This window comes from Haliotis rufescens, unplaced genomic scaffold (genome assembly GCF_023055435.1).
Source record: "Haliotis rufescens isolate VD_foot unplaced genomic scaffold, xgHalRufe1.0.p SCAF_5, whole genome shotgun sequence".
NCBI lineage: Eukaryota > Metazoa > Mollusca > Gastropoda > Lepetellida > Haliotidae > Haliotis > Haliotis rufescens.
The window spans coordinates 30,740,671-30,753,288 of NW_025964223.1; the positions used below are offsets into that span (position 1 = coordinate 30,740,671).

Below are 12,618 nucleotides of genomic sequence, written 5' to 3' on the forward strand. Positions count from 1 at the left end.
TAATTGTAGGTCAACAGAGTTAACCAATGGTATTTTAGATGTCTTCACAAAAAATGTAAGACAAAAGACATTTTAAATTAATACTCATACTCAATTGGAAAGATCATGAAGCGAGGGTCGCATTATAGGATATGGAAACAAAAAATACCAACTTTAACAGACAGACATACATTAGTGTTTCGTGTCTCTGCTGTACTAAAAAAAAACATGCATAAAATGACAGCTATACAAAATTGTGATTTATGAGAATAAAATATAGACACCAGTAAGATTACATGCTTGACGTCCTTTTGCATGTTAAAGCCCCTCCATAGTCAAAGAAGGGATTGGATGTTATTTCTTGAAATCCGGATGATAAATGCGAGAAGCCATCAAAAAGATGGCATCGTGTTTGTTTAGGATAAATAACAATGACTTCAAACACATTACACTACGCAGTCCTTTAATCATCTTGTTCTAAACATTCCTTTACTGCAATTGGATTGATATGCAGTATTTAATTAATTTCAATTTACTTTAAATTTGAGACCAGAGGGTAATGACAATTTTATGTATCAATACCAGCTCTCTATAAATTTTCACAAAAGGAGAGAGAGTTAAAATTGAGACATTCTCAAGTCAAATTATAGATATGTGCCTGCACTAATGAAGTAAGTGAATGTTAAGAAGACAGATCACATGTATCCTGCATCATAGAAAACAATGGCGGGTATACTCAACATATGGTTTGACATGTTTGTTAAAAATGGATCGGATAAACAAGCCAGTGCTGGCCTATGTTAGTGCCTCTCCGAAGATCTGAATTCAAGGTTATCATACTCATCGCATATATTACATACTAACATAAACACATCTACAACGCGTGAGTGTTGGCTCGTTGGTTATATACTACACCATGCATCAATGGAGTGTAGGACATTCTCTTAGTATCAGTACATGTTTTAGCATTTCCATATAATACTAAATCATATAATACATGAAGTCTTATCCTTTAATGCAGTAATACATAGTGTTCTGAAGATTACAGTAGTTACATGAAAAGAAGTAATGTGTAGGATCCTCATAATGGTATCCAGGAGCAGGTAGTAAACTCATGAATATATCAATGATATTTGTGTGCATTTAAATCACTGCATCATAACCTGAGGCGGCAAGGGATAATTTGACAGAAACGGTTAACATAGTCTATGTTAAAGCCAAATATTTTAGGATTTTCTATTGTGGTGATATTTTAAGTGAAGTCATATACAGTAATAGAGGTTATCACGCGAGTGTGTTTGGGGATGGTAAATATCCCGCCGAGAAACCTACCCATTATATGATAAAATTTTTTACTAAACATTATCCGGTAATTATCCCCTGCCCAACAAAGTTGGTGGGGGATATACAAACGGGCTCCGTCCGTCACGTTTCGTTTCCGGAGCATAACACAGAAACCATTCAATATTTTTTCATGAAACTTTGCAGGTCTGTCAAGTACATGCTGAACTGGTGTCTTTTGCTATTTAGAAGTTTTAGAATTTTTTATTTTTTACGTTTCCATGGCAACATGATGGACTTAGGTTCTGTGAGGGTAGGGTTCGTTTCCGGAGCACAACTCATAAACCGTTCAATATTTTTGCATCACACTTTGCAGGTCTGTCAGGTACATGCTGAACTGGTGCCTTTTGCTATTTAAAAGTTTTAGAAATTTTTATTTTTTATGTTTCCATGGCAACAAGATGGACTTAGGTTCTGTGAGGGTAGGGTTCGTTTCCGGAGCATAACTCAGAAACCATTCAATATTTTTTCATGAATCTTGCAGGTCTGTCAGGTACATGCTGAACTGGTGCCTTTTGCTATTTAGATATTTTAGAAATTTTTATTTTTTACATTTCCATGGCAACAAGATGGACTTAGGTTCTGTGAGGGTAGGGTTCGTTTCCGGAGCATAACTCATAAACCGTTCAATATTTTTGCATCAAACTTTGCAGGTCTGTCAGGTACATGTTGAACTGGTGCCTTTTGCTATTTAGAAATTTTAGAAATCTTTATTTTTTACGTTTCCATCGCAACAAGATGGACTTAGGTTCTGTGAGGGTAGGGTTCGTTCCCGGAGCATAACACAGAAACCGTTCAATATTTTTTCATGAAATTTTGCAGGTCTGTCAAGTTTATGCTGAACTGGTGTCTTTTGCTATTTAGAAGTTTTAGAATTTTTTGTTTTTTACGTTTCCATGGCAACATGATGGACTTAGGTTCTGTGAGGGTAGGGTTTGTTTCCGGAGCATAACTCATAAACCTTTCAATATTTTTTCATGACACTTTGCAGGTTTGTCAGGTACATGCTGAACTGGTGCCTTTTGCTATTTAGAAATTTTAGAAATTTTTATCTTTTAGGTTTCCATTGAAACAAGATGGACTTAGGTTCCAAACTCTTTTTTAAAAAAAAAATTCCATGACAAGTTCCACCTCGGTTAAAAAAGGTTAGGGTTTGTTTAGAGTTAATTATGTCATAAATTCTGCAACAGGGGCGGGGGTTATAGCCATGTTAGTTGCAAACTCTTATTTATTCTTCATTCGCTCTTTTGTTTTGGTAAAAATGATTTGTTGTAGTTAACTGTTCTAGCATTTACAGTCTTTGTTTATCTGTTCTCCATTTAAAAATTTTAGATTTTTAAAATGAATTTACTTTATAATAGCCCAAGATTAAGAACATTGACGATCGGTTGTGTAAACTAATTAGAGTATATTTCATAAATATGTTTACAAATTTTTAGTAAAGTTATCTTTTTACCCCATCTGACTCCTCCGAAAACAGTCTCAGATAAACACAGATTCTAGCCAAGTCAGATCTTTTTTTGACAAAGAATGCATGAACTGGTTGAGTGACCTCCTTCCATCAGGTTGAAAGGATTACCCACCGAGAAAGAAAGGATTAGAAATCTACATGCTATTATGTATTCACTACCAACTTCCTCTAATACTAAACTGATACCCTTGGTATCCCCTAATGAGATCATGTATACATGGTCACGTTCGGTAATTGTTGAGATTGCAAATACTATCTACAGTCGGACAACAAGGCAGTCTATCTGTTTCCAATATGCTCTTATAATTAGTGACAAATGTAGGAAAACACCTTCTGAAGGATATCATAAGACGCCTCCAAACGTCCACTTCATAATATTCTTAAGTCTAATGTTTGATGTTGGCTTATCTACTTACACCAATAATAAGCTTATCGCAAACAGTATTATATTGGAGTTGGTGCATACAATGAGTACGGATACATGAGGGCGGATATAGTTATAGTGTGGTTGATAAAGGGGCATGATGAGAGGGGTGTGTATGTACGTAAGCATGAGTACAATGGATACATTGGGGCTGACATAGATATAGTGAGATGGATGTAATATGGTGAGGAATCATGATTATGTGCGTGCGTGCGTGCGTGCGTGCATGCAAGGAGATATGAGGGTTGGCGTAGATATATAGAGAATACTACACTCATTCTCGTTAGATACCATTTTTATGAAACGAGTGGACTTTCTATGGTATCTGACCGAGGGAAAGCGAGGTCAGATACCATAGAAAGTTCACGAGTTTCGTAAAACTGGTATCTAACGAGAATGAGTGTGGTATTTTATTTATTATCCACGTTAAATATATATTTAAGTGTAAATACATAACAACTTTCGTTCGTTGACAGACCAAACTGAAACCGGTTGCAAAATCTGGTTGCGCATGAATATTTATATATGACCAAATATGGGCATTGTTGACATGTTTATGCATACACATTAACAACATGCGCCTGCTGTTCTGTTTGCAAACAAACCAGCACCGAAGCTCAAGATCCTTTTGGAAGAAAGTCTTCAACTTACGGTAATTCAAGCGCCATGTTGTTAGTACGCAGGACACCGATAAGAAAATTTGAAATGTCACATTAGCGCCGCACTTTGAATATCGGACCAACAGTCACACGCATCACACTGCCGGGGTCCCGTCTGTGCAATCAAAATGGTTCGGTTTCCTTGATCTATCAGCTGAATTTATATCATGTCCGTACCATTTTGGAAGAGGGAAATCAGACTGTTCGCCAAAGACATTCATGTTAACTGTACCACCCTATATACTGAAGACGTGAAAATCAACAAACTCAAATCTGCTTGCATGTCAGTGACAGCTTCGAACGATCGAAGGGCAAGGTCGCCACCGGAATAAGAAGACAACCGCGATCCACTCACAGCGTTTTACGCTAGAGATAGGGAATGTTACTGTTCACATTTGGGATGTTTGGGGCCACAAAATCAGAAGTCAAGCACACTTCCACGGAGTTTTCGAATGATTTGTATCGGAACTGTGAACTTTAAGTGATCTGGTCGTGCTGTCGTGTTCGTTCATTCATGAACAACACCTCCCGAAACTGCGCCATAAAATACGCTTCAAAGGGGACACCGATGGCACAACCGGATCATCCCAAGTAAGTCTAGATATCTGTCCAGATAGTTTAAACAGACTTCATTTCACCACGCTTATCCTTTTACGTTAAATCAAACTGAAAGTTGCGAAAATGGTCGGGTGCGTCACGCTCAAGGGACGCGCTCGATCGGCAGTCGTACATTGTAAATCGATTTATAGATCTAGCTCGATTATATGTCTGTAGGAGCTCTATGCATAACTTATATAGAATGCAAACCGAATTTAATGCGTGTGACTATCTTGTTTGGTTTAATAAAGTGTTTGTAAATATCTCTCTTTCGCGTGAATTTCTTCAGTTCTGCCTTGTAATCGCAAAATGAATGACATCTCGAGATTTTTTATGAATGAAAAAAGTAGTCCCGGTGTGACAGAGGTCACGGTTATCGATTAAAAACGAATAAAACAAGGTCAACCTTGTACGACACACGTGTGACGTATGGATTTAGTATCTTACCACCTGTATCTTCACCACGTGGGTAATAAAGTAAGTGAGTGAGCGGTTTTTAATTTTACATCGCATTGGCAATATTGCAGCCATATTTTGATGAGTACCGGTAGATATAGTAAGATGGTTGTGTAAGTATGCAAGGTGGATGACGATGCATGCAGGCGGGTATGTGTATGGATATATGAGAGGACATGAGGACTTGAAGTTGCATGATTAGACATTATTATTTTTTTTTTAAAAAAACCTTGGCTGGGCATTGTACATAGCCACCCGAAATACCCGGACTATGCTGGCAGACTGCATGGGATCAGCTATATTTACACAGACTGAAGCCCTTACAAAATGATATCATATTTGCATCGCTTAAACAAAATTTATTTAAAAAGGAAAGGGGATGTGTCGACAGCCATAGAAGTGTAAAGGACTATATGAAAAACTCTACAGTACACAAAATGATCAGAAATGTAACATGTAACCGAAGTTTGTAACAGAATACATCTTGCCTTGCCGGCATTCATTGGAAATATCAAGGTAGGTTTTAACATGAACATGTAAAATAACATCAATATTATTTCTAATAATACATTGGGTCGTTGTTGAGAATATTGTGGTTCTCATTACTTAACCATTCGGGTGACTCCAATATTTTTTGTGTGTGTGACTGATAATTGCATTGCACATTTTTAAGTACCACAAATGGTGAGGCATTAATACATTCTAACACCCCTCTGGTACTTTGCCTCGTCTCTGGAATAAACAAATCAAAGCAAAGCTTGTGTAATTGGCAACGATGTAGTCACCCTAACAGACGGGCATGAAGCTTTGATGATAATACCCCAATTACTTCATGACATACATGATGATGAATGAGCGACCACAGTGTGACTTTGTTGTCTATGTGTATGCTTTATAGCACCTGGTCATGTTTAACAGTAGGTTATTGATGCATAAGCGTTTGTCCAGAAGCGATATTTTAAATACGAATTTTACAAGGATTGGCATTTTCTTTTCATTTATAATTCATTTTCATTTGCATGTGTTCAAAATTCATTAATCAAGATTCACAAATGTCATAATGGGATCCACAAATGCAAACAAAATAATTTGTGATATAGTATATAGAATATGACACTATAAATGTGCATATGGTTTATTTTTTAAATAAGTGCATTTACAAGCAAAAATAATTTGACAAGTGTCGTGACATTGCTGAATGGTTGTCTGGCCAATCAGGGGCTGGTGTTGGGGTGTCTGCAGTGTGTTATCAGGCACCCTATAATTTGTCTTGCAAATTAATATTAAAATGCCAGCCTTTGACGTGGGTAGTTGAAACCTTAGTTCACCATCGTTAACTTCACTTACTTGTCTGTGAAATGGTCCCAATAATCCTCTTTTGTTTTACCAATCAACATGTTTCATTGGTTTGCCTACATGAAACAATAGAAGCAGACATTCCGGGAAGTCCCCACAATAGAATTACATTTTCCTTGAGGATATGAGACATTCTTGAAATATGTTTTTACAAAAATGCTTTTCGCAAAAGAGTGATCTTGGTTTTCTTTTTACATTGTTTCTGACACATGTTCTCTGGATAGAGCAGTTATTAAGTTTGAGCTTGAGCATATGTTCAGGAAAGTAAGTGGTTTAAACTTATTTTTATTTCAACTGAAAATTGGGATCAGTAAACAAGTTAGCTCTTATTTGAATACCTCTCCCTACATGGAAATCAGGTAAAAAGATAGTCAAGGTGTATACACACATAATATTTACACAAGAAATACCTTGGTGGTCAGTTAATTATCAAGCATGATCAGCAGTGTCCGGTTTTGATAGTCAGAATAATGGGGTTATACATAATATTAAGTACCACATAATGTACACAATATACATATATATTATATGTGAGGGTTTGGTGTATTATTTATGTTTAAATCTACCAGAATTTGTGATGAAAGTATGGACAGATAGATGAAGTTCTTGATTCGAATCAGATGATAGGCCTTCACATCTGTAAAGTTCTGTATTAATATTATATCCTTTTATGTAATATAATAAATTGTTTCTAATTTGATCATAATTGCAACAAACAAAGAAGTTGTGTAGCGGGTCTTCATAGTGGTGACCACAGGAACAACCTGGGCTGTCAGTTATGAATCTATCGAATTTACAATGTTGATAATAAAAGCGACAAAATCCTTTCCATATTTATAAGAACTCTGTGCTAAAAGCAGAGTCAATTGTACGATTCCGACTGTATCGTGAGCATGTGTTTATAAATGACTATAAAATAGTGATGGTACAGGGAATTGGCGAAAAGGCAATACCATGAAAACGGAAAATAATACAACACAATCGTCTTGCCACCTTTAATTCCAGAAAATACCACTGTATGTCTTTGACTTGCCTTTGCATATGTATATAATAAATCTGTATACTTTCTGCGTTGCTATTTGTATTTCTTGTAGTATACGTTTTGCAGATGCATTTTCTCCAGTTGTTTAAGACACAGATCCTCATAGAGATACTATATCGTTTTCTTCTAGATAGCCAAATACATACATATCGTCTACAAATGTTGGCAGGCCCTCCAAAGGTTCTAGATGTGTTCTACCCAGATTTCCTTCCAAATAGTCTACCTTGGATATATCTGGTAGCAAGTTGTCTTCGTATGCATTCTCCACTAGTATGTGTTGGAACACAGACATTTCTGCACGTATGCCCATCCTCTCCATAGTTGTATATTTCGCTTCTTCCATTTTTGTTCTATACTGTAGTTGGGCACAAATGTTCAATTGGAAATTCTTTGGACACAGTTGTATACTTTGGACACATCCTATTGCTCTAGTGGAAAAATATTGTAGGGGGGTGCCGAAATCGGGGGTGCCAAACAAGAAAAAGACGCCCTCTTGAGTCTCGTCATCGTTTTTGTACTAAAAATTCCCTCTATGGTATCATTGATTGACTCCAGGTAGTGGTGAGCTAGAGCCAATTTAACTTAATCTCATGACGATCGTTGAATTGCATCAGCGTTTACACATAAAAAATTCCCCCTGTAGTGGTGGTATAGGTATATAAATCTGGCTCCATTGGAAGTGGTCCAGATCCCCCATCATCTATACTACTAATATAGATATCAGTATTTGTAAAAATAAGAAGACTGACACTATTACCTTAAATAATGCAGACTAGCATGCTAGGAAAATATAACTCAAGAATCCTAAATCAGTGAACAGAAAAAAGTAATACAGCATGTTGTGCCACAAATGTAGCACAACTGTCACCTGATAGCCTGACTATTTTGCCCCGAAAAAGTGGCATGATAGTGGCTCAAAAGTGGCGCAATCTTGCAAAATGTTATTGCGAAAACGTCGCAAAAGTGGCGCAATGGTTTCAGGTTAATGCCTCAAAAGTGGCGAGTTAATTCCGCATTAGTGCCGCAATAGTGTCAGGAAAGTTTCACGGAATTTTCACAAAAATAGGGGCAGTAACTTTTGAAATTGGTCTAGTTGCAAGTAAAGAAACTGGTAAGGCCGAGTTGCAGGTCAAGACACTGGTAAGATCTAGTTGCAGGTCAAGAAATTGGTAATTAAAAGGTCTAGTTGTAGGTCAAGAAACTGGTAAGGCCTAGTTGCAGGTCAAGAAACTGGTAATTAAAAGGTCTAGTTGTAGGTCAAGAAACTGGTAAGGCCTAGTTGCAGGTCAAGAAACTGGTAATTAAAAGGCCTAGTTTCAGGTCAAGAAACTGGTAATTAAAATGTCTAGTTGTAGGTCAAGAAATGTGTAAGGTCTAGTTGTAGGTCAAGAAACTGGTAATTAAAAGGTCTAGTTGTAGGTCAAGAAACTGTTAAGGACTAATTGCAAGTCAGGATAGCTTTAGGTATGAAATATACATTGGGTTTGGGATCATATATTAGCTTGAATATCATCAGTCAGAAGTCAGGGCGTCAGCTTCTGGAATGAAGACATAAAGAAGATCTGAAGACTGGGTTGAGTTACATCTGAGGTGCTGTTGGTTGAGTCTCAATCAGTTAAACATCACTATAACTATCAGAATAACCAGTTGATGTGTTATTCTGCTTCATCTATGTCTCCACAGAGGTCTACTGCATCTGGGTTGTTGGTGGCTGTGAAGGTTGTGTCTCGATCAGTAAAACATCACTGTCAATCTTGGACAGAGTAATCAACTGCAGCATCAATGTTTTACTCTGCTTCCTCAATTTGTTCACACCTCGAGTCAATGCAACCCATGATATCTCGGCACATGGAACAGGCAAGATGGGGGTCCTTGGTGGACTTGTAGAAATGACAGACCCAACACTTCTTATCATGCCTTGGTCTTGAAGCCATACTTGTGCACAATTGAAATAAACAAAATGGTATTTTGACTATTGTGTAAAAGTGAAAAATTTATGTATAGAAACTAAATGAACTTAAAGCATAAACTGTAAATATTGTGAGCCTTTTGGAAAACAAATCTGGTCATGTTAGCACAAGTTAAAATAATGCTGGTTCAAGGTGGAGTCTGCAGTTTCCTGTGCATGTGATAAAGGAGGAAACTCATACAAACTCATGTGCCAAACTCAAAAACATTAATTCTTGTGGAGTCTTCCAAACATGGAGAATAAGGCTATTGTAGTCTTAAACGTGGAGTTTAAACTAAAATGATATATTTTCACAAACCAATTACTTCAAAGCTCAATTTTCAATTAATTACTCATATCTTAGATGTAGTAAGTATGATTTCATGTGAGAATGACTTACAGAGAAGGTTAATGTGGTTTCTTTCTTGTATCTCAAATGGTATATGATCTTATCTTACAATAAGTATACTGATAAGGGATGAGGGACTATTGCTATGATCAATTGTGGGTTATCTCTTGTAAGAATCACTTACTGTCAAGAGATTAAAGACTGATGCAAATACTGGCCAGGGTAAGTAGAAGATGATCTCATGGTAGAAGCATACAAATCATTCCTATACCTGTATACCATAACATGCTCCTTATTAAACACTAAACTAACTGGGGACAAGCCCATTTTTAATTCATGGGGGTGCAATATCGTAAGTGTACACAGGCACACCTGATTACCTTTCTGTAGGCAAAAGAAGATGTAGGCGAAAGTGGATGGAACCTTCACATGGACATCTGAATGAATGACAAAATGTCTATGAATGCACCAACCTTCTTCTGCAGTAGCTTGGCTATAGTGAGATGTGCAGGAACATGGTCTGGCTTGGACTTGAGAGCCTTTCGATACCAGCGTTCTGCTGTCACCAGGTCGCCCATCTTGCTGTATACCTCACCTGGAAACATATAAACATATAAACACATAAACAGAAACATCCCAGTCATGAACACCCTCCAAACAGCTTGTCTCCATTACCTTCCACTTTCAGAAGTAAATTTCCATGTTATGTCCTAACAAAGAATAAGGGTCATGCTGACCCTCAGTTTTCCAACATGACATGGTGAAGATTACTTGGACAGCCTTGAGACTGTATGGTAGACAGGAAGATGTCCAACTCTCAAAAAGATAGTCTTGGAAGGCTCAAATTGACAAGACACAAGTTCAATTAAATATAAAGAAAGCATTAATTTGAAGACCCTTCAAACCAATTTTCTTCTAAGATACTGAAATACAGAAAATAGTTATCATTCTGTATAATTCAAGGAATTCTACCGCTACTCCATCATCTATTTAATATCTGTCTTGAGGGAAACAGTATCTACAGTCTAAGTGCTTCTGAGCATGCATGAGGAGGGATAACCTCACTCCTTTCTGTGAACCAACATCCTCTAGATGCTGATAAAATGGGAAGGTGAGGCAATAATCCTGATGTAATAGAGGTAGTATTCTTAGAATTATACACAATGATAACTGTTGTTTGAAAATTCCTTCGAACACTTCACCTCACCTCTATTACATCATAGCCAGAATTCACCAGATGGAAAGGAGTGATATGGCATCTAGTAATCTGGGATAGTTTACAGCAGTAAAGAATAAGTACATGGAAAAGGCATAATACCTTTAATTTCTTGAAATCTGTAATATCAAACAATAGTTATCATTGTTAATAATTCTAAGAATACTACCTCTATTACATCTTTGCCATAAATCCTGTATTTTGGCTTTGGTCACAGTAACTAAAATTTTCAGATTTTCAACAGACGTCCTCTTCACTGTCCATCACACACAATTAGTTGTTCCCAATATAGCACCATAGCAACCCAAGCTATGACATGCGTAATGGTGTGAATCTCAATTCTTTCTTGTGTGTGCTAGAGTCAGCACCTATTGTTATAGCACTTGGTAGTAGTTGCATTAGTCTAAGATTGTTCTGATAGTTTTCTATAAAACAGACCCATTAAGTCAATATTAATAGCTGCTAATTGTAGTGACGATCATACTCACGTAAGTATAAGCTGGCGGGAATGTCAATTCTTTCCCACTTCTTACCACTAGAGGTAGAGGAATTGGGGAGGTGGATGGGAGTACTCTTGATGTAATAGAGGTAGTATTCTTAGAATTATTAACAATGATAACTATTGTTCGTTAATTCTTGCGAATCCTCTACCTCTATTACATCTTTGCCAGAATATACCACAGGGACCAGGCGGGATCTGCCTCTAGTAACTCTCTGTAATCCTCTTCTGGAAACCATTTAATCAAGGATTCTAATCCTGACCCAAGATAATACAGTCAAATACATGATAACTTCGCTAGAATTACCGTTATATTTGCTGATCTTGTTAGCAATAATCACGTAATTTCTGGTCTTTTTCTCCCAAATGACGTCATTTTCTGTTAAAATGGACTTCTGACACTATTTCCGGTGCTGACGTCACTTCCGGTTCTCATTTCCGGTTTGTCACTTCCCTTTTATTGGATAATGATGTCTCTTATGGTCTATTTCTACTTAAAGACGTCATTTCCTGATTAGATGGACCTTGTTTCGAGACAGGATAACCAAGGACCTTCCCACTGAACGGATGTCCATGAAGCAAGACTCATGGCTAGGGCTCTGATCTCATGAGCCGAGGAGGATCCAAGACGGGGAGTGGAATTCTGTGCCTGTGTATAACTCGCTGCAACGGTAGACTTAAGCCAGCCTGTTACCGTAGCCTTGGTGATGTCCTTGTTGGAAAAGAGGCTTGCAGGATATGAAAAGTCTCCTTCAATGGTGTCTATGTAGGTCTGTAGCCGAGAGGTAGAATTTGAGAGCTCTGATGAGATAGAGAAGTCTGTCTGGGTGATACACTGTCGGCCCAAGACAGGAATGGTAAGTGTCTATGGCCCCTACCATGGTGGTAGACTGGTTTTAGCTACAAAAAGTGGCAGTGATCTTAGAGTAATTGAGGCCCGATGTTGATCATAGATTGTGGGTTACTGGCGATGTATGAAGAAGCTGAGAGCAATTGAGGCCCAATGTTGATCATAGATTGCGGGTTACTGGCGATGATGTATGAAGAAGCTGAGAGTGAAGCTGAAGAAGAAGATCGACCCTCAGAGGTAGATGGTAAAATCTTCTGCCTGCGACATTGTTAAGTGTTGTTAACCAACTTCGTGTTGGCCAATTGGGTGCGACCAAAATAAGTGTGAGGCTGACTGTATCTTCTGTAGAACCTGATGTATAATGCCGGTTGTGGATAGGCGTAAGCGTGTAGTCTCTCCCATGGGATTGCTGATGCATCGTAGTCCCTTTG

General features: G+C 37.6%; 1 protein-coding gene across 3 annotated transcripts in view; it reads right to left on the reverse strand.

The window, feature by feature from the left end:
• The window catches only part of LOC124118346 (protein O-mannosyl-transferase TMTC2-like), a 475,717-nt gene that overhangs the window by 146,686 nt on the left and 316,413 nt on the right, over positions 1–12,618 (reverse strand). For all 3 annotated transcript variants that reach the window (XM_048383557.1, XM_046480439.2, XM_046480438.2), the window contains one exon: positions 10,096–10,217. In XM_048383557.1, coding sequence (XP_048239514.1) covers positions 10,096–10,217 — 122 coding nt within the window. The remainder of the gene's footprint in view (positions 1–10,095; positions 10,218–12,618) is intronic.